This window comes from Homalodisca vitripennis, chromosome 8 (assembly GCF_021130785.1).
Source record: "Homalodisca vitripennis isolate AUS2020 chromosome 8, UT_GWSS_2.1, whole genome shotgun sequence".
NCBI lineage: Eukaryota > Metazoa > Arthropoda > Insecta > Hemiptera > Cicadellidae > Homalodisca > Homalodisca vitripennis.
The window spans coordinates 105471969-105499650 of NC_060214.1; the positions used below are offsets into that span (position 1 = coordinate 105471969).

The window sequence follows — 27682 nt, forward strand, 5'->3', positions numbered from 1 at the left end:
ATATATATATATATATATATATATATATATATATATATATATATATATATATATATATATATATGTATAAATTATTATATGTATAATAAGTTTTAAGTGCAACATTTTCACCAACAATTCTTCAAAATTACAAAATTAATGTGAAATTTAATCTCATAATTTCAAGATATATATATATATATATATATATATATATATATATATATATATATATATATTTATCGGTGTTAACTCCTTCATAATAGTACTACTTTCCACATGTTTCGATATTTGCACACTTGAAATTATGAGATTAAATTTCACATTAATTTTATAATGTTTAAGAATTGTTGGTGAAAATGTTGCATTTAAAACTTATTCGTATCTCTTATCATAACAAAGTCGTTAGGGATACATTTCTAGTCATAAGCTTAATTTGGTTTAATGTCATATTATCGCATGGCATAAAACAGTATTTGTTCGTTGACTTTACTAAGAATCAGTTATATATTTAGAGTGACCAAATAAATTTATTACCTGTTTGTTCATATTAAAATAGTGTATCTTTTAGCTCTAAAGTAGGCTGTAGATTTTTTACTGCTTAGTTCTAGGCTTTTATATGTTATGTTTGAATAAAGATACATGAAAACTTTTTACCGTTTTTAATATCCTGTAATGTTAATTTCAGTGTTTATGATGGATTGAAAACTATGCAGGCTGTTTTGATAGTTTTTAAATATAGATTTATGCATTATACTCTCAAACTAATTTTATTTTAAAAATACACACGTTATTGGCAATGAAAGAGATGTTAGTGTGGTAATAAGAAAACAGTAGACATATTAAGTGATAAGAAACTCTCTTTGGAAGGTAAGCTTTTTTACAACAGGCCAGTGCATCCGTGCATGAGAAATAAACATGAGGTCCGTTAGTTTGTCTTCGATAAGCTCTTTCTCATAACTATCTGAACTCGGCAAGATTCAAGAAGGAAGGAAGGAATATAATTAAAGAAACGTAACTTGGTCTGATGAACAGATGGTTCTCTGATGGAAGGCAAATCTAGTTATGGTTTGTGCAGTTCAGGAAACACTTGTCTACTACGGCGCTGAGCTTTGGTTAAGCTCACCTTGATTATCCTAAGTGTATTATGCAATCAACCAATGATGGATTTGATGTCAGTATTCGGCAGAAACTCCAAAACCTCGAAGGTAGAGGTCTAACTACCAACAGCATCTGGGGTGCACAATAAGTTTATGTTGACATGCACCTAGACGTCCTTATGGCCACTTTAAGTCTAAGAGTAAGTTTCATGTAAACACACATATTTCGTGAAAGAGATCACATGCCGCTAGGTGAATTATTTTCTTTCTATATTAATGAGTATAAATATATATGTACACAGTAGTGTAGTGTGGATGAATAAAACTTCTTGCTAAGTATTTGTACACGTTTTAATATATATAACATTATTTCTATACATTGTTATACAGGAATGTTTTTAGTACCAAAAATTGGACAGAGCAAAATCTCAAATGCAAATATTTGGGAAGTTGCTTTGCTTAGTTTAATTTCATGTTAAACATTTTTAGTGGTTAGTAACAATACAGCAACATAAAAAGCGTATCTAAATTGTTACAGGAGGTATTCAAATTGTTTCCCCTCGGTTCATGGCAATATCCCAGCCGACGATAAAATTGTGATACCGCGTTGTTTATTATATCTACTAGAAAACGTTCACCTTCTTCTACAACACTGTGTCTCAGCTGTAGCAAATCTTGCAGTTTGGTTCGGTCAACTTGATCTTTCAAATTACCCAGAAAAGGTAATCAAAAGTGCATAATTTCGGAGATCATGCCAGCCATTATACCGTGCCTCTTCTACTAATCCATTTACCTGGGAGCATTTGGTTTAAAAGCGGTCTTATGTCTAAACCAAAAAGAGGAAGTGCTCCATCTTGTTGGAACTACAGTCTTCAAAAGATTTCCGCCCAAACAGTTAATCTTTGTGGGCGTGATGCCCACAAACCATCCAATGGGGGTTTTTTGTCACTAATACAGGTAGTCGTGTCTTTTGACAGTTACAGTCAACATGAGGGCTGCTTCATCCGTAAATACTATACTGTATATTTGGTTCTAAGATTCTGATCTCTATTAATGTTGTTCATCATAAGTTCACAAAACTGCAAACGAGGATAAAAATCGTCTTCACATAATTCGTGAACTATGTGCAATTTAATAGCCTTTAAAATGATTTCGTTTTAAAATTCTACTCACTGAAAAGCGGCTAATTTCGTGTTTTTATGCGGCTCACATAATGGAGCTATCGGGTTTTCAACAAATGTCTGTAAGACGTCTAACGTTTTTCTCATTCGTAGCTGTCTGTGGCCTTCCAGATTTGGATCGATTTTTAAAGCCACCTATTCCATCAAAACTCTTTATTTTGTAAAAAACAACATATTTTTGAAATAGCATTTCTATCTGGGAAAGGGTTCATTAAATAAATTTCGCACCTCGATCTTCTAAAGATCGAATACGATCGTCATAACCACGCGTCATTAACAAAGTTATTCTTTCGTTCTCGCTTAGTGACATAGTAACAAAAAGAGTACTAGGCAAAATGCCGAGTTACAGTTACAATCGATACTGTTGGGAGGCATCTGAACTAGCAATTTGATTCCTGGCATGGTGAAACCCTTAATTGTGTTGTTATTAGTCTACTAATGGGCAGAGTTCAACTGATAAAGAAAACAAACAATATCTCAGAACTTTCCCATAACATTCCATTGTTAGGTATTCCCAGTTTAGATAAAAACTATTTGGGTGATCCCTCAATGTGTAAGATATTGATTATTTCCTTACTGTTGTGTTTTTAGGGTAAACATAAAGACAGAAAAACCTTTCAAAATAATGCCTTTCTGTAATTCCTAATAAGGAACCATTTAGTAACGATGAGATTAAACCTGAAAATAATGTAATTTTTAAATACCGAATGTTAACCTGTTTTACTATTAATAATTAAATAGCCGATAAATACATGAAGATCGAAATAACTGTATTTAAAACGCGTCATCATCAGGAGAAAAATTGTTTAAAACGGGATTCCCTACTGAAAAATCATCAATTTTGACAAAAAAAATTGAAATTAACTTTTATATTTATTTTAATTCTATGGCTTATAAGAAACAATAAAAACATAACATTTAATATAATACAACTTTTTATCACTGTGAAAAAATATTAGAAGAGGAGCACGCACACCTACTTTTGGTCTAGTCAGCCAGTGCCAGAACCAGACTCCAGCCATCCTTTTTTTAGTGATAATATAGCAAATATAGCTTTTTCTCTTTTTTGTTGGTGGTTTATTAGGCCTACATGTGTCTTCAATATATAAATATACCATTCAACGACTACAAGGACCAGTATGGTAAGTTACTTCCATCTATAGCTACTAAATAGCTTGTGTAAACTTCAAACGCTGATTCCCGCAGATTTAAAATTTTTGTATTTTTCACACAAAAGTTCTTATAAGTTTTTAACTAATAAAGCTAACGCAGTGAAACTTTTACTACATATTATTTACAATGTTGTAAAACTTTTTGTGCATGGATATTATTATATGTTAAACAAAAGTTTAAATAAAAAATAAATAAAAATGCTATTTATAAAAATGTTTAAAAATGTTTTTGTAAAGCCATAAATTTAAAACTATTTGAGAAATAAACTTGAGCATGCACAAAAACTTAGTAATTGTCATGTTCTTAAAAATTAGATAATAAACAATAATATTGGTTCATTGGTTACAAAGTTATAAGACATTCAAAATCCCACGTATTTTTCTAAAAAACAACTCAAAAATTCCAAAAAGGAGGTAAGTGTGTATATATATATATATATATATATTGATTTTAAATATAACAGTGGCAATCATTATTCTAGGACCAAAGGAACCCAAATATATACATATTATAATCATTTATATTTTAAATAAACAGTGGCAATCATTATTCTAGGACCAAAGGAACCCAAATATATACATATTATAATCATTAAACATGTTTTAAAGAAAATCATCAGTTCAGTAGGGAATCCCCTTTTATATTTTTTGTTTCAATTTGATATTTAAAAAACCACTGGTCACTGGGTCACTGCGCCCATCTCCTCTAATTATTTTTTCTCAGGAATGGCTAAAGATAAGGACATTGGACACAAAGTGAATGAAAAATTATGTTTGTATGGTTTTTTTTTACTTTAGGGCCTACAAAATTATCTCTCAGCTAGCAACGGGTTTTCTTGTGTTGAGAGAAGATCTGTTCAATACCTCAAATTACATTTAAATTCAGCTTAAAAGGCAAGATGCTTGACAGATTAAAAATGGATCATTGATATATCTTATTACACTTCTGAGATGAATTACATACATTCTGAAAACATTATCTTTTAAAAAAACACAAAACTCATCAAATAAGAAATGGTTGCAATGTTACCTAAATATTTTAGTTTAAAAGCGAGAAACATGCCTGACCAAAAAGTTGATTTTAAATGTCTTCCAGGAACCATAGAAACCTATACCTCATATAATTTTAAAGGTTACAAACTGCACTATAAAATTAAAATTTATACTTATTTATGCAGTGGCCCTTTTATTTTACAAATAATGTGCAAGACTGCTATTATTTCCCAACAAAACAACATGTCTTCTAACAATGTAGTCCAGTGTGCAAAGTTCAGTAGTGATATTTATAGTAAACAACAATTTGTGATTTGACTAAGAAGATATACAAAAAGAGCGGATGACTGGAACTGGATCCTAGTAAGTGCTCTGGACTTGACCATTAATAGAATGTACGTGTACAAAATATTGCGTAAGACACTGGTGGTATGACATCTTACGCGATGAAAGAAGTTGTAGGTTTTTAGTTTACTATTTAATTGGAATGGCCATGTGGCCCTGACTTCACATTTTCATTTTTCATCTTTTACTCCACATTAATTTTTTCACAATTTTTAGTAGTAGTTTTAGTAGTGTTTCATGTTTCCACTTTATATTGTTTTCCATGTTTGAATAGGAATTTGGAGAAGAGGATAAACAAGATGTAATACTCAATACATTGTCAGTGTTTTTAATAACTATATGATCTCGTATTCTAACTGTGTAAATTATGCATTAAACAGAAGCACGCTAGGCCTATAAATAACAATACAATAACAATTATTATCTAAACAAAATAAAGATATAGCACGATAGGCAGGATTTTATTTATATTATGGCTTATTTTGTGGTACTGAGTTATTGAAAAGGGCCATCACTGAAAACACTGAAATAATGATGACCTCCATGTGGAGAGTTAAAAATATATTTATAAGCATTTACAAATGTAAATCGTGTAGCCTACGTGTACGAGTAGAGTATCAATTCAATCCCTTTATTAACAACGTCCGTATAAAATACGGACAAAACTACAGATAACAACATCCGTATTTGCGGACGTTATGTAAACTGCCGAAGAATGCCGACGTCGGTATATACATACGTCCATAAAAATTCTACTACCACAATAATTTTAATGTAGGTACTATGATTTTCATCAAATATACAATCAGAATGAATAAACTTAAAAGAAAAAAATATTTGGCAACTTTGTAAGATTAATTAAATGTTTAGTGTAAAACATAACACAAAATTGCAAACGTAGATTTCAAACAATTATTATTACTTTTAGAGTTTTTAAACAAATGTTCAAAATTTTTATGTTTGATTTTAATTTACTTTTCTCTTTTAATTGATATTATGTTTTATAGCGGATTAATTTGTTTTAATTGCCATTCATCATTTAAAGAAATAAAATAAAAATTAAGAGCCTAACTAAAACAGTTGAGCGTATTGATTCAACATATCCCCAAATAACATGCTCTTTGCAATAGTAGGGTTAGACTGGGATTTCTACTGAACAAGTCATTAACGTCTTATTTTCAGTGATACTGGAAATTACGAGTATTAGTTTAAATATAATAGGTACTCAACACAAAAATTGAAATTTATTGAGGTTTCAGGGGGCAACATCAGGAAACTTTACAGATGAACCTATTTGGAATGACTTATTCGAGAGTTAAATTCATCGCACTTCGTTAATTAATTTATTTTCCACCAGTAATACCCTAGTTCAATATAAATATAATTGTCAGCTTGAATTATTGCTTAATTTTAGAAATAATTTCGCTAGAAACAAACATAACTTTAACATTTTGGATTACTATCTGTTTCGATTAAAAATATATTCTGTGATACTAAAAATTTGAAATCCCACATTTTTGTTCTATTCTCCATACAGTTGTTGAGTAAGGAATTTCGTAGACTGGTGTATTTCGACTACGTATTTCTCAATCACATGGATTGCTGTTTTTGGAAATTACTCCAAAGTCATCCTTTGAGAAAGTCTTTAGATTGCAACAGATGACGAATAGACGTTATACTATAGTTATAAAATCTGCCACGTTCTTTCCGTTATTTTCAAATCATCAGTAAGCTTTGAAAACGACATTTTTTGAAAATATACAGACACTATCTTGTGATAAATAAACTTTATTCGATTGAAGAGTGTTTTTAAGTGGGTACAGTTATTATTTATTGTTGCTTTAGTTAATTTTGTTTCAACTATATATTTAGATTTAACCATGTTCTATAGAACATTGTTGTCTAGAGCAATAAATAGTAATTGATTGAAAACCGCAGGCAACAGGTTATGCGAAAATAATTGAAAAGTTTTATTACAAGTTTAATGTATTAAAGAGGGTGTAGAAACTGCCCACTAAGTGTAATTCCAGTAGGTCTTATATTTTATTCGTTCTCATTATCTTAAATAAACTAGCATTTACAGCTACGTAATAGCTAGGACGTGGATAAAATAAATTAAAATAAACACTATAATAATCTATAAATCTGAATGGTTCGAGTAAATTCTTCTTTATTCTTTACTCTATGAGACAAGATTAACTTGCCCTCATCCATAGACTATATTCTGGTTCTCTAACTGAGAAATCCAATTCAAATTCCGGGTAGGTCCAATTTTGGAAATACATGAATGCCTTTAATACCAGCTTAGCTTAACGCTGAAACTTAAAAGGGAATAAAAATAGTTTTACCTCTGCAAGCAGTAATCTAACACATTATCTAGTTGTTATATCAAGTATTAATATAAGTACACTATATATTCATGTACAAGGATATATATACTCTATGCTATAAGTGTACACTGTCATTCTCCTTGCATACAAAGGCAAACAAAACAACACATTTCTCAGAGTTTGGCGGCAACTGGCAAATAAATAAACGACATGTGATTTGGGGGTAAGCTGAATTCAGTCTGAATTACAAATTCGTAAATAGTTGGATTTTGTCTGGGATTAACAATAAAAATTGTTTGTTTGTTTTTGGTACTTGTGATATTTTGAGTGATTTATAAAATATCGTTTAATATTAGGATCGGAACAAGTTTTAACAGGTTTAAACTATAGTGGATGGACAGGACCGACCAGAAATCATTAGAAACGAAGAAAAGGTTAGGAAGATTTGAAAATAATTTTCATTGGACATCCAAGCAATGAGAACTGATACTCAGAGTAAATTGAAGGTGGATGTTTCAAATGGTGACGAATCAAAGGTAGTAATTAATAAAATTATCTCTTTTAAGTATAGGCATCCCTCTATTTTAATTGAATTTAAAGATGATTGTATGGATGAAATCAGTCTGTTATAACATTTGATTACATTAGTTACTCATAATAAAAGTTAGTGGCACAAAATTTTTGTTTAGACTATAGGCTTACATGTTTTTAAGTGACTGCTACATGTTCATTACTGAAAAATATGTAGGCTTATATCCTACAATATAGTCTATTATAATCGTTCTTAGGCCTAACTTATTGTTCTTAGCTTATCCCGCATGCCGTTTTGTTTTCATGGAATTTCCCTATGTATGCTACTGAACATTGTTTCCTAACTAGACTTGAAATGGCCTATAAAGGTAATAGAATCAATCGCTTTGAAAGTATTGGCATATGAGGTAGGTCTATGTGTAATGTACCATAGGCCTACCATATAAGATTAGGCTATGTAGACTCATAAAAATTACATAATAGGCTTGTATGGTATATTAACCCTAGGACTGGCAGTGGTGAACATTCATACTGGAAAAACGTGTTTGGTAGACTATATAGGCTAGGCTAATGTAAAATAATTAAAAAATTAGTATTCATATTTACCCTATCATGTCACATGCCTTTTTATTCACAAGGAAATTTTCATTTATACTACTTCATAATTAAAATAATTTGTAATTGTTAAGGCACACATCATATGGGTAGGGTACGATAAGCGGACCTGGTTTTTTATATATTGAAATCGGCAAACGATATTACTTAATCGATTAGTCAATCGATACTGATTAATTATTTTGAACAATTAACTTAAAAAAACCTATATCAACAGCTGTAAACACTTTCAAATAATACACATACAGTAATATTTCAATTTTACATGTATCATTTATTATTAAAAAATGGCAGTCAATTTTAGAAACTGTAGACACGACATTGCTTTCAAAGATGATAGACATGTTTTAGTGGCTTCAACATTTTGGACTCGTACTGAAAAACCCATTATGTGAAATTTGTGGGAAAGAAACAACTGTAACTGTGAGAGGAGCAAATATGGTCGTCTTCAGTTTTCATAATTGTGGTTATAATAATTTGTTTGATCACTGTAAACATTAAATTCATTTTTAAATTTAAAACATATTGTTATTGAGGACTATTAGGCTATAGATACTTTTATATCGATTGATAATCTAGGATTTGAGATGTGAATATTAGGTATCGATGATTACATTCTTCGATATAAAAAAACCGGGTCCGCTTATCGTACCCTACCCCATCATATTCGTAGAGTGAAAAAATATTTGTCATTGGGGTAGACTTTAATAAGCAGCCTATACATGTTATTCAATTACTATTATCAAATTGTTCAATTGTTTTTATCCAAAGGAATAATTCAATATTACACTAGTTTGAACTTAGTGTATGATTTAAACTTATTAGTTATAGTAATTTTAATGTAAATAATAAATAGCAAGAAGTAACAAATATTCATAAACTTTGAAAATAGCGATGAATATGAGAACAATATGTGAGATATTTCTCACAAGTAACTTTTTAAGTGGCTTCAACATGTGGGTTTGGTTCCTGGTAATCCATGGGGAAAATTCTTTCCTCTATTTCACAAAAGTGGTTAGGTTACTCGTTGATATGAAGCTGGGCAAATTGTAGCCTAATATTGTAAGGTTACTTAGATATCTAAGTCTAGGCCATAGTTGGTTTTGTTGTTTTGTAAGTTAATGTTATTGTTAAATTTATGTTTTTTAAATTGTAATGTATGATATTCGGTAATTCTAAGCAATATATGGGTCAACCTCGATTTTTCTCATATTACAATATAATGTTCCAATAGTCAATTAGAAAAGGAAATTACTAGAATTTCTTGCCGGAAAAGCAGTTATAGGGAGCAGGCAACCGCCAGACGGTCATATATTGCTTAGAGTTACCTATTAGTGATCAGGGGCACTGACGTGATCTGGGCTTCAAATTTGGAACTACTCGAGTTAATTTTTTTTTCTAAAAGAGCAAGCAGCGCGAAGCGCTGCGCAGCGGGCAGGCATCGTGCGTGATCCTTTTTTTTATTACAAATTTTCTGATAAATTGTTATTACATATTACAATATAATGTAGGTAATGTATGTAAAACAATTTTAAACACATAATTACATGCTGGAAAGCAAAGTAAACCAATATAATCCGCCCAATACAAAATCTCCGTAAAAATCTGGTAAAGGAATCTGTGTCATTCCTTTGTCCTGAATCAATTCAGTATATACGAAGATCACGCACGATGCTTGCCCGCTGCGCAGCGCTTCGCGCTGCTTGCTCTTTTAGAGAAAAAATTAACTCGAGTAGTTCCAAATTTGAAGCCCAGATCACTTCAGTACCCCTGATGACTAATAGGTAATTCTCGCGGTTGCCTGCTCCCTATAACTGCTTTCCATCAAGAAATTCTAGTCATTTCCTTTTCTAATTGACTATTGGAACATTATATTGTAATATGAGTTGCCTGCTCCCTATAACTGCTTTCCGGCAAGAAATTCTAGTCATTTCCTTTTCTAATTGACTATTGGAACATTATATTGTAATATGAGAAAAATCGAGGTTGACCCATATATTGCTTAGAATTACCTGATATTCTTCTTGTTACGGTTATTTATAACTCTTATTGTACATGATTTTTACGTATAGAAGTTGGATAGTATATAGAATTGTTCGATAACAGCAATTTAAAAGCGAGTGTAGGCCGCTTATAAAAGTTTTTAATATTTGATAGGACTAGTTTAGATATTTATTATTGAAATGAAATGAAAAATGCCTTTATTAAAGAGGCGGAGTTAGGGCTATTAATTCCTCTCTACCACTCAACCTCAAAATTATAGTTATAGTTATATTATATTCATTATTAATAGTTGATTCGATTGTAATGTTGTCTGCTTATTATACTGCAGTCAAGATACCAAAAACTTATAAGCTATGTATAATTAAATTAGTTAAAGTATACCAAATGACCAAAAAGTGTCAATATTCTTCCATTTAAAACATCTATTATTGTCATTCTAATTCTCACTTAAATGCGTTTTAATTTAAATCAAAAGTGTAGCCTATTGGTCTACATAAATTATGATGGTTTTACTGAATAATTAGTGTTTCTTATAATTTTATTTTCACTTGTCGAATCAGAAAATTGACTAGGGAAAAAAATGCAAAACAATACAACTTTTTGTTTTTTATCTGGTAGGCCTACTTTCTATTTTGGTATTATCTTGGGGTCACTATTTTTAGAAGAGTTTTTCTTACCAGATACCTAAAAAACTTATATTGATTAGAAAGAACAGACTATATTTGATTTACTGTGAAAATTATATGTCATTATTATGATAGGTTCTTGTTTTTGGCCTCCCAAAAGGAAGCAATGTCGGCATAAGGAAGGTTACGTTATCTTGTCAATGGAGGATTATATACACAGGACTCTCCATGAGTCCTGTGTATATAATCAAGTTTAGCTAGTTCAAGTGTTAGCGATTAATGTGCATAAACATAATGGAAATTTTGTACTGTAGGCGTAGGGTAGAATAGAGGAGGTACTGATCACAAATTTTCCAGGCCATTAATAATGGTTTTGTTGGTGCCAGCCTATGCAGGATAAGAAAAACATTCCTCGAGAAGTATATAAATATCTAATACTTTTTTTTTATTACATTCCAACGGCAAACAAGCCAAAGTACAAGCGGGTAGTATACATATATAAATATTTAAATATCAACTGAAAGAAAGAAACAATGAGTTAAATAACAATAACGTTGACAGTGTGATAACAATCTAACAAAAACAACAACATAAATGATTAAATATAACAATTAATAATACAAGTAAATAGTAACAACAAACGGCATAATACATAACAACAAAGCAGTAAACTATTTCAGGAACACAACAATCAATAATGAGGGGTAACAAGCATAACAATGAAATAAATTACCATACAACATGTGAAGATTAGAAATTGTGTTTCTACACAGGACCGCGGAGGGATGCCAGCACTCTTCCCTGGATGGTCGAAAAAGCACTGTCGTGAAAAAGATAGACAAGGTGGCTGAAGTTATTTCCCAGTCTCTCATTTGGGCGAGGGGACCATGAAAGTCATAATCACGCTGAGAGTGACGCCTGCCGAACAGATCTTTTACGCAGCACTTATCTGCCATATGTATGACTGCCTGATTGGTGTAATAAAATATAAAAGAAACAGAGTGACTAGATAATTGTTCAGTATTAGGCTTCTATGGGTAAAGTTATCTATCTCGAAGGGCGTTTTTCGTTTGTTGGTGGAAACATTTATGATCAGATAGGCTACTGTTGAAATTTGATCTGTTAAGGTATATCTGGTGGATAGTTTTATTTTTTTGTCAGCAGTAAGGAGTAGATTTGGTAAAAACAAAACATAATAAAATGTATAATATGTTGAAATTTATAATTTGAAAAGTATAGGTATTAAAAGAGCTTTTTTTTATTTGGACAGCTGTTATTTAGATATTTAAACGATGAAAAACCAGTGAAAAATATGTTCCTATTGGAGAAAGTATTTCATAAAATTGTCAACAACATCAAGTAAAATTTAGAATCTAAGTGGTAGTTGGTCAATTAAATGGTTACTGAAGTAGCCGGAGCATTCTGATCCCTTATAAATATTCTGGCCTTTTCTGAAAAGGGACAACGTCCCGATCTAATAAAAATTGGGTATCTCCCTAGTGTTGTTGTTGTATTAACCATAGTTTCTGTGCAGGAGGCAATGAAAATTGTCCGGAAGTCTCTCCATCCTCTCCAAGTGGCAGCTGGAGATAAGGAGAATCTAGTAGGAGCTGGCAGGATGTTGCCATCTACTGAGAAAGAGGGCAAGCTCAGTGCCATCAACACCAGGTAGGTTACTGGTTTTTAGTCAATATGTTCTGATGCCATGCTAATTAAAAACCCCATTGATTGTCAAGTCATTCGGTTTTCAATTGCAAGACACCATCTGCAACAATTTGTACTGAGTAGCTGAAATTGATCGACCAATTTTTGAAGTGCACTAATTGAAGGTGTAAGACAATGGAAGACAATAAACACAGAGGTATGGTGAAGCCTTATGGAATTTAGTTGCACCATTAAAATCTGTCATTGCAACCCATTATTAAGTGGTGTTGTTCAGTATCATCTGTGCCTCACATTGTGGCAAGTACAACAGAACTGGATAAGTTTCAATGGTGCTTGCTTAATAATCGACCAACATACATGGTACAACCTTCAAGTCATTTTCATTTTTTACTTGTGAAAGAAAGCAAATAAGTATGAATTAAGTTTCAACCAATTTATCATAGCATGTATTCCTCCATCGTAAATAGCTGCCTTCTGATGATTTCGTCCAAATGTAAAAATATTTTTTGATCTTGTCTTTGTCAGTGAACATCTTAACTGCATTCATTAGTAGCAAGGTTTAGATTGTACGGAGGGGATTAATTTGTTTCCTGCCAAAATTCTCTATGGCTCAGTAATAAAATTGCTACGTCTACCACACAAACAAGTTGATTATTTTCAAAAAATTGCTACCTATCATGTGCCTACATATTTTCTGAGCCATCATTGAACTGTCTCATCCATCTTTTTACTGTTGATATGATCATCACAATTTGACAACATACCTAACAGCTCTGTTAATAGATTTCTGTTGGTTTAACAATCCTAAAATTGATAAAAGGCATTATAGATGTAATCTTACATGTGGCAGAATTTTTTTAATTAACTTGGTCATTATAAATAAGCACCACAAAGTGAAAACAAAAAATGTACTCAAAATGGTGTCAACTCCTTTGTAACAAGTTAAGTGCCGTGCATGTGCAGAACTGTGTTCGCAACACTGGAGTAGGCATTAACATAAACGGAATTTATTTTCTATATATACTTGTGTATATAGAACACTAATTCTGGAGTCCTAAATTATTCAAACCATACTTTTTTAATGATTGTTGAACTGTTATAACTCGTATTACCAGTGTTATTATAAGAAGTATATTGGTATGTTGTGTTTAATCCTCGAACCAACGATAAGTGGATATTCTGTTGAATATGGAATTTTGCTACTGGTGATCAACGGATTGTCAGTCGGTTAGCATTGTTTGCCATTATCACTAGACTTACTATAGTGCATGTAAGCATGTGAGTTATATACCATTGGAAACATGACGAGGTAGTTTGGTATTATCCGGAGGGCGTTATGTTCCTATCTACTATTTGTTATTAGGCTATATAAGTTAGTAAATACCTACGTACTTATTATAAACAGAAAAAGTTAAAGTTAACATTTGCTTGCGTTATTTAGCAGATTACATGTGACTGAATTTAGATACTACCTGTAGGGGTTTTCTTTTTCACCAGAAGTGCAGGGTGACATCACCAAAGCCTGCACTGATTGCCTGGGGCATTACCTCTTTTCATGTTCCAGATCACCCAACTTTTCCGACATCAAATCATGTCAGACATTCTGGCCCTGCATTTCTGACATAAAAAAAGGAAAAGCATGCCATAATATGAACCCAATTTTAAGCTCAGATCATGCAAGCACTTGTACAGGTTAACTTAACTGTGGCACTACAAGTAACAAGTAAGTAGTAGATAGGGACAGGGATAGGCCTCCGTTTAATACAAAAGTACTGGTACGTTGATGTCAGAGACAGACCCTGAAATTGCGTGTATGCTGAAATTGTTTAAATATATTTTTACTTTTGGATGAAATATGATTGAAATATTTGAAAATTACTTATCAGTCACAGAAATTATCACTCTCTACCATATTGGCAATGCGGTAACTGTAGTTACCGCTAGCCCCTGGGGACAGTCTTCCTTGCCAACTGGCAACTAGTTATCGCTCACACTAGGGAATACCCTTTTATGGCAGTGGGAATATTCCAAATGAATACATCGTAGCTAAGTGAACTGTATTTTATTCGTTTTAAACAAACAAACAATATTTATACGTAAATGTGTAAACGAAAACAAATGTAAACGTTTATAAAAATGTAAATGTAAAAAAGTTCATACACATCTCCGCTAACTCACTCAAATTCAGTTATTATTTACAAATATGTGAGTAATTATAACAAAATATATTTAAATGTTTACTTGAAATGATACAAAAAATATTGTAGTATATAAGTTTATAAAAATGTAAGAAAAAAGAAGAAATATGTTTACAAAAATAAAATATTGATACAAATGTGTATATACATCCTAACCAACTCACCCAAAAGTCATTTAATATTTACAAATATGTGGTGAAAAATATGAAAAGTTATATTTTCAATACTGGAAAAAACAAACATAATCATCCCCACAATCCCTTTTTGTCTGTCATTATTCATGGTATTGGTAAAAACAATAAGGCACACACAAACCAGGTTGTTCATCACACTGCAAACAATGCCATACCACTCGTTTTACAATCCCCTTTGCACTACAAACTCTGCATCTTTTATTTTTGAACTTTTTGCCACTTTTTTGTTTCCCTTCAATCTTGGAAGGTATGTGGTCAACACTCTTCCGCTTCAGTGACCTTGGAGGTGCAGGAGGGTTCGGTAGGAGATGGTCAACAAGTGCTAGATGAAAATTATACAAAGGCATTTTTCTTTCATTAGAAGAAATTCGCATTTCGTTGAAGAAGTAGTGTGCGTTCATCATGAGCATCTGCAACATGTGAATAAAAATCCTTGTGTACCAGCGTATGGTTTTCCTCTCACGGGGATAATAAGCCATCATCTGGTCACTTCGGTCAGCTCCCTTCATAAAGTGGTTATATTTCACGATTGGCAGAGGCTTTTTCCTTTCAAGTTGGTTGCGGTTGATAGAAGTGACTATTTCATTAGTGTGTTCTGTGGATATGTAAGACACTACTCTGTTATCCCTCCATTTAGCTACCAATACACTTTCGGCGTAGCGTGCAATGGTTTCTCCTTTTTTCAACTTAGCTGACTTAACATCCGTTGAAATATACTTTCTATCCAATCTGAGTGTACCTGTGCAATATGTATTTCTTCTCAAAAGAGTGGAGGCGAGAGAAACACTATTATAATACTTGTCCATGTAAAGGCTGTGTCCGCAATTTAGTTTTCCTTGCATTAGTTTTAGTACAACGTTAGCTGCATGTCCCTTGCCACCAAAATCATCAAGTACGCCACAATACATAAAGAACTTTAAAATCAAACCATGGGGATCACACAGACTGTATAGTTTGAACCCATGTTCGTGCCGGTTTCCTTTTATGTACTGACGGGAATACATCCGACCACGCCAAAGTACCATGCCCTCATCAATACACAGGTTTTGTTGTGGGTAGTACACAGACTTCATTTTGTTATTGAAGTAATCAATAAGAGACTGGACTTTAGATGGATCAGGATGGCTTTCGAAATTCAAGCAACGTCAGATAATCAAAAATCGGTCCCGTGACATGAAATTTGGGAAACAAGAAGAAAACAACTTATTCGTTTTCCAATAATCTTGGAGTCTGGGCATTTGTATTATGCCCATGTGTAAAGTAAGACCAAGAAAAACCAACAACTCTTCGACAGATAGGTCTTTCCACTTACGAACTCGAGAGCCGGGTACAGTATGGGGTCCACAAAAAAACTCAAGTGCGTACTTGTTGGTTGCCTTAACAATCCCCTCTAAAAAAACTATATCCACAAGCAGTGTGAAAAAACTAATTGGAGATTTGTCATCTGGCAAAGGAACTAAAAATCCTTCCTGTCTAGTAAAGGGAATTTCTTTCATTCCAATCCGGTTGTGAGCGCTCCATTGGGGTGGGTTGGTCTCGTAATCGGGATCCTCAACTTCCGAGTCTGTCTGGTACTCCACATCGTCCATGTTGTCATCCTCGTCGTCTGAACTAAATACTGGCTCTGTTGCACGCTTAGAACTTGGTTGTTGTACACCACTTGGTCCCGGGGGAAGATCCATTGTGTTACACAATAACTTACTACAATAAAAACTTAAATAATGAATAAGTCTAATGTGGAAACGAAATAAAAATGCAGGAAAAGTACCTCCCGAGGAGCGAGAAACACTGCATTGTGATAGCTCGACTGCGGGCCGTATACTGACCTCATTTCAGAACAAAGGCTCTGTGGTTACCATAGTTACCGCCCGCTCCTAGCGCAACGTAGCAGTGGTAATCAGGGTTACCGCCCACAGCGAACGTGTCAATGCGTTATAAATAATTCGCAATTGTTTGTCAGAGCTTTCAGCGTGTTCTTTTTTACAATGCGTGAGACGTAAATTTATCATGTTTAGTGATTTATCATTATTTATATACTGTCATAATCAGTTATACGATATAATGTTATATAATAGAAGTTGTATTTCCAAGGAAATGAATTATGTTTTTCAAGTTCTATTTACAATTTTTTTTAGGCCTAATACATGTATTCTTGTTATAAAAAGCATGAAAAATGTACATTTTCTAAAATTATAATAAGTTTAGGACTTCTGGCTATTGTTGAATTTAATCCCATTACCTCTCCTAGTTGCCCCTACATCCTTTTATATTTACAACCAGTTTTTTATAGCGAAGAATTAATTGACATTTTTATGTTATAGATAGTATTACTCTCTAAAACATTGTGAATGGAATTATATCAAATTTATGCATATTTTTGCAGTATTACAAATTTTAGAAAACAGATAAGTAAATTGCCCAAAACAGCCTACCAGTTATAATAATAAATATCTTTATTGCTGTTAAAACAATTCACATATTGTATAGCATCTGTCACTTTCATCTAAGCTGTCTGGAGCACTAAACTAAATTTAATATGACATTTAACAGGTTATTATTTAAAACATGGTTTATGTTATTAAATTACAAATATACACAATCAGTTACTTCAAATTAAACTTGGTCAAATTAAACAGTATTCATACAACTATATTATAAATAACTAAAAATATAAAACTATAAATACTTTTAAATAGTTAAAAATTTAAAACCAGATAAAAACTTTAAAATACAATAAAAATCCTAAAAACACAATTTAAGACTTAAAACAGGCCGGCCCCTTAAAACTCTGGTTCACGGTCCACGAACTCAGCAGCGCTGTAGAAGACCCCCCCCTCCTACTAAAAATTGCTTTAATTTCTTTTTAAACAGCGTTTCCATGTTTTCCTCACGTATACCGGGGGGAAGCAAATTGATTAATTTAGCTCCGACCTCACGGGGTTGAGCTTCATAAACTCGGAGCATGTGCTGTGCCGCCCTTAACATATCCCTCCCCCTAGTGTTATAGCCATGTACGTCCCAGCCACATGTGGTTTTACATTTGTACCGACAGTACAAGACAGTTTCGTACATGTAGAGGGATGGGAATGTCAGCAGTTCGAACCTTCTAAAACTCTCCCTACATTTGTTTTAGAAGTCTGCAATTATCAAGTTTTGCAATTATTCTGATTGCTCTTTTTTGTAACACAAAACATCTGGACAAGTTGTGATACGAACAACCACTCCATAGAGTAATGCCATAAGACATGTATGGGTATATGAGGCCGTAATATGCCATTTTTAATGTATCCTCATCACACAATGTCGCTAAGTTTCTCAATACAAAAATGCCTGAGGATTTTTTCCCACAGACAACATTGACATGAGTGTCCCAAGTAAGCATTCTATCAATATGCATCCGCAGGAATTTCGTCTCATTGACCTCATCGATTACGGTTTCATTTAATATTAATGATGGATTACACTCTTGGAATGATCTTTTTCCAGAAAAATAAATAAAATTAGATTTGAGCCAGAAAAAACTCAATTTTCAGGTGGATGGTTAAAGTATAATTAATCCGTATAAGACCAGTGACTATATAGTGTTCTTGGAAAGACTTTTATCACCTTTGTCGTCTGGACTCCAATGGGTGAATGAACACATTTACGATCTTATATGCATAGAACTGTTGCATTACAAATATCAAGATACTGAATATACTTTATTATACCCTATTTTACTTTAGTTAAACTTATTCTTTGAACCGTAAAATGTATTTCAGGCTTATTTTATTAATTCGCTAAATTAAGCCAATGTTTTTTTGTTTGCAATAAAATATGTCTAATACTACCGAATAGGAGCTTGTGAGAAATATGTGCGAGAAAAGCCAAAGTCCAACTATAAGATCGGAGTTGAAATGTGTGTGAAAAGCAGTAAGACAAAAAAGCTGTCTCAAATAACATTTTTTTTTTAATAATATATTTTTTAAACTTAAAAGTTTGTCATTCTTGCTATTAGAAAAGATCAATCAATTCTTAAAAAAAATACATTCATACATTGGAATTTGTAACTTATCAGTTTGAGAATAAACAATGAACGATACACAATTCAATTAGTCGTGCACGTTGCTAACAATTAGAAAAATATTTATTACAATATTTTGTGCCTATACAAAAATATATTGTTTATTTAGTAAAAAAAAACGATATTTCACGTGTTAGGAATTTGTTAGTGGTCCAATTTTTGGAAGAGGTTCCTTAATTTGTATCATATTTATACACGTTTATACAAGATTCGTGACCAATTTACGGCAGGACGTGTGTGCAAATAACGGGGTGTGTAATTACGTGTTAAAATTAATATAGTCTCAATGCAAAGATTCTTATTACAAAAGTAACAAAAATGTGTGTTTTAAAATAAATTGTAACAAGTTTCCCAAAAAATGTCAAAACTGCTAATTTTGGTCTTTGGTTTAGTGCTTTTCCTGGACTACTGTTTTGTTTAATTCCTGGCTCTTCTTGCACATGCACCCAGCTAAATGTCTAGGACTTAAAAAGTTTATATTTCTTCAGCTTCATTTCAACTTAATTTTCAGCTTAATTGTATGGCTTTGTATAAAAATTTACAGTTCTGAGTCATTTGGATAATAGACCCATGTTTTTTGTATTCCTATTATTATAAATAACTCAGATATGATAGGAAGGTTTGATTCAGTGTGAATGTTGAGTATTAGTTTCATTTCACTTTCTTCTTAATTCAGCGTTTTCATCTTGACACTGTCACATGCTTGATCCCTGGAATCTGGAGTGTCAGTTTGTCTGAAGAGCAATATTACTTAGTATTTGCCATAACTTTAGTGTCCTTGAACACAACACCATCAACAGGGTACTGACACTACCATCAATATGGTACTGACACACCATCGACAGGGTACTGACACTGCCATCAATAGGGTACTGACACACCATCAACAGGATACTGACACACCATCAACAGGGTACTGACACACCATCAACAGGGTACTGACACACCATCGACAGGGTACTGACACACCATCGACAGGGTACTAACACACCATCGACAGGGTACTGACACTACCATCAACAGGGTACTGACACTGCCATCAATAGGGTACTGACACACCATCAACAGGGTACTGACACACCATCAACAGGGTACTGATACATCAACAGGGTACTGACACTGCCATCAATAGGGTACTGACACACCATCAACAGGGTACTGACACACAATCAACAGGATACTGACACACCATCGACAGGCTACTGACACACCATCAACAGGGTACTGACACACCATCGACAGGGTACTGACACACCATCGACAGGGTACTGACACACCATCGACAGGGTACTGACACACCATCAACAGGGTACTGACACACCATCAACAGGATACTGACACACCATCAACCGGGGTACTAACACACCATTGACAGGGTACTGACACACAATCGACAGGGTACTGACACACAATCGACAGGGTACTAACACACCATTGACAGGGTACTGACACACAATCGACAGGGTACTGACACACCATTGACAGGGTACTGACACACAATCGACAGGGTACTGACACACCATCAACAAGGTACTAACACACCATTGACAAGATACTGACACACCATCAACAGGGTACTGACACACCAACAAGGTACTAACACACCATTGACAGGGTACTGACACACCATCGACAGGGTACTGACACACCATCGACAGGGTACTGACACTGCACTAAACAGAAGGTGAAATGGAGCTAAACTTAATCCATCATTATGCCGTTCTTCATATTAAGACTTTAATAAAGGTTTTTAAATTTTCAGTAAACTGTCATCCGCCGTCACCAGTTCACCCAAGAAAGACAAAAAGAAATCGACGAAAACTTCAGAAAAGAAAACTGTGACTGTTGAGGATCTGACCTCTGAAGGTAAGTTTTGACACATTAGTAATGATCTGAATTACGTGTTGGTTAAAGAATACGGTAATTGTTTTGGTGTTGTACACTAATTGGAGACTATTGTGTTAATGTGTTGGTTCGCTATACACAGAAGGACCGAGTGAGCACTACTGGCAGCTGCTGGCGGAGACGAGGCGCAAGGCGCTGGAGAAGACGTTGACAGAGAACCAGCAACTGCACGAGCGACTGGACCAGCTGACTGAAGAAAACAACAAGTATAGGGAGCTTTTGGACGAGGCTCAAAATATCATAGACACGCTCAATGTGAGTTTTACACTTCATTTTTCTTGTTCTGTGTACTTTACAAGGGGCAATCCGTAACCATGCTAATCTTCTGTTCAAGATAGAAAATTGATCGAGAAGAGGGGAATTACAAAATATTAATATGGATCTCTTTTATCTTTTAGATTTTAACAATCATTTAAGTACCTTCATATTGTAGATTATTTTATAAAAAAGTATTGACAAGTGCAGGAAATGTACATATTTTAATATATACAAATTTTTAAAAAGTATTAAAAATTACCGTATAAATATAAAAGTAAACTTTTTGAAAAATAAAGATACAATTTTTGTGAACGATTAATTTTCAACAGTTGAGAAAAACAGAAATACAAGGTGGTATCAGAAAGTTCCCGGACTGTACTAGCCATTTTTTTACAGACTGTACAAGTCGGTAATTATATGAAAATAATTATATGACCTGTACCTATCACAAAAATTGCTAAGTAATGATAACACACAACAACTAAGCACAAGTTGTAGACATAACCTAACCACCAACCAAGAGGGTTGGAGATCCCTCTACCAACCTTGACCACCAACAACGAAACTTGGCACGATGACTCAGCTGCTATTGCGGCAAAGGCTACTGGCATTGCGGCTTGTACAGTCACATAAAAAAAAGTTGTGAGTACAGTCCGGGAGCTTTGTGACACCACTTTGTAATTTGCTTTCGCTTTATTTTAAATGTAGAAAAGTTTCTAAATTTCAAATACCTATCAAGAAATGTAGTTTTTGTACTAAAAAAAAAAAAAAAAAAATACTGAAACGGTGTAAAAAAATATTGTAAAGATATCCTTCAATTGTTTTGTAGACATTCTAAAAATTTAAGTTATCTACTATTTGATTTATTATATGCAGAGCAGGATTTATAAGTAAGCCACCTATAGGCTAATGTCCATTTGCATGTTTATGTAGCCTACTCATAGTTATGAGTTGTATATAATACTATCATTTATACAATAAATGAAACAGTTAATTCATTATAGTACAATATACTTTAATTTGGCTTGCATATTACATTACAATATTACCTGTTATAATAATAAATTGAATAACATTAGATTATGTTTTTTAACAATGGTTTTTGAAAAATTCCTTGAAAGTTTTTTTATTTTGTAAAACTTGATAACTATTTTTTTGCCTAATTGAAAAATTGTATTTAAGTATTTTTATTAGATTGCACTGGGTGGTGAAAATACACAAAATGTAATTTATTACTTGTTTATGGTATTAAACGGATACTATACAGCTGAATAATATTGAAATGAAATATGGTTGTATGTTATCGTGGACTAACGCACATTCTATAATTATGTCCATGTTCAGAAAGGACTACATAGCTTTCTCATGAGCTTTGTTATTGTCAAACTCGTTAATAACATTGTCATATGACGTGAAGTCCGCGAAGGAGTGTGAATCCTCAAAGCTCTTGGGCCTCATGCTTGATAGTGGCCTCACACTATCTGGTCATGTAAGTGCTGTTTGTCGGCGAACACTTGGTCGACTGAGAATGCTATACAAGCATAGGCACATGTTTCCTAGAGAGACCAGGCTTCGCCTTGTCCGGGCTCTTGTGCTCTCTGTGATCGATTATTGCCTCCCTGTCTATGGCAACATTGTGTCTAAAGGAGATTTAGAAAAATTACAGAGGGTCCAAAATATGTGTGTAAGGTATGTATGTGGTTTAAGAAGGTTTGACCATGTTTCGGAGGCTCGACGATCGCTGGGTTTGTTGACTGTAGCTGATACTTGTACCCTGCGCTCCTCATGCCTGGTTTACAGAATCCTGACCACTGGCAGGCCGGGATATCTGAGAGAAAAACTAAAAAGCAGGTCTCAAGTCCGATCTCGCAGTGCTAGACAGGATCAAGTGTTGGAGATGCCTCGCGTTCGCCGTGAATTTGAAAGAAAACGATTTGCGTACTTTGCTCCCAAATTATATAATGAACTGTCCTCCACTGAACAGGCCAGGGTGTATCTGAAACGACATACAAAGAAAATATATACAAGTATTTAATGTACAATACAAGGTGATATAGCCATATATAACTGTATGTCTAATATTATGTTTGATTTATTAATAACTATAAAAATAAGCTTTTAATTTTTTAAGAACTATAATAAGACATGAGTCGTTTTGTAAACCAGCAATTATTGTTGAAAACCGCTCCAAAATAAAGTCCTTATTTATTTATTTATTTAAGTCATATTTTCTTTCTTTTCCCACAATTTACAGTAGATAAAGTAAGTATAATAGCTGGCAGTCATGAAATGATCTTGAGTTTTACGCTGTAATAACAATGCTAAACATGCTATTTTTACTGTCATCTTTTTATTTGTGGATGTAGAGTTATGAGAGATGACTCATTTTAAAGATTGTAATTTACACTCATCTAAGTGTGTATTGCTTTTTCTTGTAGTGCTTACTTTTTTAGCGTTTAATCAACAACAAATATAAAAAGGAGTTATTTTTTTATTTTATATAACCAATAAAAATATTCAAAAACTAAAAAGCATTTGGATGCATATTAAGTATATCTTTAAAATAAGACATCTTTTATGAATTCATGACCACAAATCAACATGTATAAGTGTCTGAGGTTTAAAATATTTCTTTTAGAGCTAAAAAGAAAGTAGCTGCCAGTAACAACTAGCTCTTAACCTTTGTTCAGAAAAAATTCATTTTTTGGTAAAAAGCCTGTATCAGTTGAATTTTTTCTGGGAACAAATGAGAAATCTTTTAAGAAACTTTCCTTTGTAGAGATATTCTATGTACCTCCATCTGAGATCGACATTCATTAATGCAACCGTTAGTTTTCAAAGGTTGAAACTGAAAATGTTCTTTCTGTCTGTGGAACGTCTTATACTATACTTAGTTTCTGACAGTCTGGTATTACATGATTGATCATGGTCTGATAAGAGCCTCAGTGTGCATTGTAATGTCAATTACAATACGTTTTTGAGGAAGAATAGTAGTGTGTTATTTTCAAAGTTATTAGAGAATATCTTGAGTATTCTTTCAAAAAATAAGCCTTAATCATAATCATAATTTTTATTGCCATTGATCACATTTTACATATAATGAAATAGGCATAGTCATGTATTAATAATAATAGACATAATAGATCAAATATGTTTAAAATTAGACACGTAAAATTTACAGTACAATTTTACAATTGCGGTTTTACAATGTATGAGTTTAATTACTACTCTGGCACTATTTAGTTAGGTATTCAGAATTAAAATTCTACACCCACATCATGATTTAGAAAATCCTCTAGATTATAAAATGGGTTTTGTTGTAACCAATGCAATACCTTACTCTTAAACACCCCAGTTGAGGCAGTCCAAGCTGTTACATTAAGTTTATTAAAGAAAACAATGCTGTTCACCATGTGAGATGAACCTGTTTTGGCCAGCCTGTGCTGGGGTATATCAAGCTTATCACGATTTCTAGTATTATATGAATGCAAATCCTGTCTTAAGTGTGAACGAGCGCAGATTAGTTTTTACATGTAATAATAGATGGATGATGTATAGGTTTATAATTGTGAGAATTTTTAAAATAATAAAAAGTGGTTTACAATGTTCTAAGAATTCAGCTCTACAGATATTTTAACGAGTGAAAGCTCTTTCATTACTGTGGCTGTTGTTAATGAAATAATGGATTTCTTGGATTTAAATTAAATTAAATACGCTATACTGTATGGGGAATGGAACAAAAATGTAGGTTTCCAGGTGTTCAGCGGGGATGAATTTACTTTCATAACAGTTATGCAAGATATTTAAATGATGTTTGTTTTAAGTGAAATTCTCTCCTAATATTGACAGTAATTCAAGCTGCCAATGATAATTATGATAAATTAAGATATTTATTACTTGTTGAAAATTTAATGAATGAACAAAGTAAAAGATGAATTCAATTCTTAAATAAGTCATTCAAAATCGTTTTGTTCATCCTGAATGTTGCCATCGAAATACATAACTATTTTTGTGTTTTATTCAAACTAATAATTTCCTGTATCACTGAAAATAATACATTAATCAATCACCTGTTCAGTAGGGTAGAGATCCCAGTCTAACCTCAGTATTAGAAGAGTATTAATTTGGACAAATTGAATTAATACAGGTATTTTCTCATAAGAAAAGAATAATTGTGTATCATATTAGTTCTGGTGGTTAAAATAGGAGGTAGTGGAAGGGTTATAATCAGAAAAAACTAGGAAATATTTTAAACCAACCAACAGACATGGAAATATAATTATTTCAACATGAGCCAACAAGATTAAATGACCTGGAAGTTGCCATTTGCAGTCTTCTAATCTTGTTGGCTGATGCTACTGATATACTATTATTTAGGTGTCTGAAGTTTAGTTTAAGTGTGTCAAACTAAAATCAATATGAGCTGTAAAAACGTATCATTTCATATTTTTAAATCTTTTTGCTATACTCACATTTCAACCAACACCAGAGCTAGTGCGGTTTAGGATCTAATACTTTCTTAAGAGATGTCCTTTTCTTGATTCATTAAAATCTAGGTTGTGTTTTTATACAATTTAAATTGACACACACTACTGCATGTTTGCAAATGCTTCTAAATATATTTTAAAATACGAGGGCTATCCAAAAAGTAACAGACGTTTTTGATTGGTGCGGCAGTGGGTGGGGCTACAGCCGCCATCTTGGAATCAAAACACTTTGGCATTCAGTACTCCTCAAGCTGTAGTTGTGTGTGGTCTGTATCTCTTTTACTTTTCTCACTGTGATTAATTTAAATGTGTGCTGCAATTGAAAATCCCGCCACTTGTGAAGTGTGTTCAGTGATAAGGTTTTTGATGGCAAAAAACTATAAACCAATTTTAAATCTATCGCCAACTGTGTGAAGTCTATGGAACTGGAATAATGAGTGAAAGAAGAGTAAGGCAGTGGTGTTTTGACTTTAAAAATGGCCGCACTAATGTTCATGACGAGTCGTAGCGGTTGGCCTAGTCTAGTTACTGAAGATTTGATGTTGAAAATCAATGACAAAGTTCTTGAAAATCACTGTTTCACAATGACTGACTCTCAGAACATTTTCCACAAATTTAAAAAAGTTTACTTCATGAAATTGTTGTAGGGAAGTTTGGATACCACAAATTTTGTGCCAGGTGGGTTCCAAAAATCCTTAAGGAAGATCGCAAAAAACAAACACTTGCTGCATCATTAACTTTCCTTGATGAATACAACAAACATGGTAACGAAGTTCTCGATCATATTGTTACTGATTATGAAACATGGGTGTAACATGTCAATGTGAAAAAATGCAGTTTATGGAGTGTGGGCACATATATTCATATCCAAAAAACCAAGAAAATGTCTCCAAACTCTGTCAGCGAGAAAGATTATGGCAACTGTTTTTTGGGATGCTAAGGGTGTGATTCTGGTTTATTTCCTTGAACGAGGGTCAACAATCAATGCAGAGAGGTACTAGGAAACATTGCAGAAGCTATGGAGAGCAATACAAAACAAATGTAGGAGAAAATTAAGCTAAAAAATTTTGGTTTTCCACTACAATGCACGTCCCCATACAGCCAATCGTACACGACAAATCTTGGATGATTTTGATTGGGAAGTGTTTGATCATCTGCTTTATAGCCCAAATCTGGCACCAAGTGACTATCACCTCTTTCCAGCGATGAAGACCTGGCTCGTAACGCAGTGCTTCGATAGTAGCACTGAATTTCACGCTGGAATTAATCAGTGGTTAAGATCTCAGGTGGCAGATTTCTACAAAGCTGGAAGCGAAAAACTTGTGTCACGTTATGATAAATGTCTCAATTTGAATGGGGATTACGTTGAAAATAGTCAAAGAGTGTAGCTTTTAAATGTATATAATAAAATGTTTCTATTTCAGTTAATTTTTTATTTTAAAAGTTTGTTATTTTCTGGGTAGCCTTTGTATTATCCATTTTTATATTCATATGACATGTTCTGTAATGCATATAGAATATCACTGACACCTTGAATATTTAATAGTGTAGTGTTCTTGAACTGTATAGAAACATGTACATATTTAGTTCAATTTTTGTTATGTTAAAAACTTGAAATGACCCTGACTTATTTTTTACAGGAAGTGATTTCTGAAATGAACAATGAAGACAGTAGCGTGACAGAGGAGATCATTGAAAGACCATGAGTTTGTCAGTCATCTTGTTACGAGTTGAGGAGTTACTCATGTTTTTATTATTTTTCATGTATTAGTGAGTAGATACCAAAGTGCCTCCAACAATGTTGATATGTACTCTGTATACTATTATCCAATATTAAGTTATTCTCATTTTAACATTCCATCATCACTATTAAGTACAAATTATGTAATTTATAAATTGTAACGGTTTTTCGCATTGTTGGTAGAGTATTATTAGTTGTAATTTTGCATAAATAAAGAACATTGTGTGTGTATTAAAAAAAAATATTTTAAATCCTGTTACTATCATAACATTTTAAGTTACATAACAATATTACT

General features: G+C 33.0%; 1 protein-coding gene across 2 annotated transcripts; it reads left to right on the forward strand.

Annotated features, from left to right (window-relative positions):
• The first annotated feature begins 7244 nt into the window (after positions 1–7244).
• Positions 7245–27629, forward strand: LOC124367841 (geminin). 2 transcript variants are annotated; one of them, XM_046824990.1, is made up of 5 exons: positions 7245–7323; positions 12411–12544; positions 20759–20862; positions 20984–21156; positions 27287–27629. In XM_046824990.1, the coding sequence occupies exons 2-5, from the start codon at positions 12417–12419 to the stop codon at positions 27350–27352; spliced, it is 471 nt and encodes a 156-aa protein (XP_046680946.1). In that variant the 5' UTR covers positions 7245–7323; positions 12411–12416; the 3' UTR covers positions 27353–27629. The 2 variants fall into 2 exon arrangements, with proteins under 2 accessions (XP_046680946.1, XP_046680945.1); XM_046824989.1 differs by lacking the exon at positions 7245–7323 and adding an exon at positions 7330–7636.
• The last annotated feature ends 53 nt before the right edge of the window (positions 27630–27682 follow it).

What these genes read in the sequence shown, in the direction of transcription:
- LOC124367841 (XM_046824989.1), top strand. Translation starts at nt 7,577, where the DNA reads ATGAGAACTGATACTCAGAGTAAATTGAAGGTGGATGTTTCAAATGGT. An exon ending in TGAGGATCTGACCTCTGAAG is followed by an intron (nt 20,863 to 20,983) that starts GTAAGTTTTGAC and finishes CGCTATACACAG; the next exon opens with AAGGACCGAGTGAGCACTAC. An exon ending in ATATCATAGACACGCTCAAT is followed by an intron (nt 21,157 to 27,286) that starts GTGAGTTTTACA and finishes TATTTTTTACAG; the next exon opens with GAAGTGATTTCTGAAATGAA.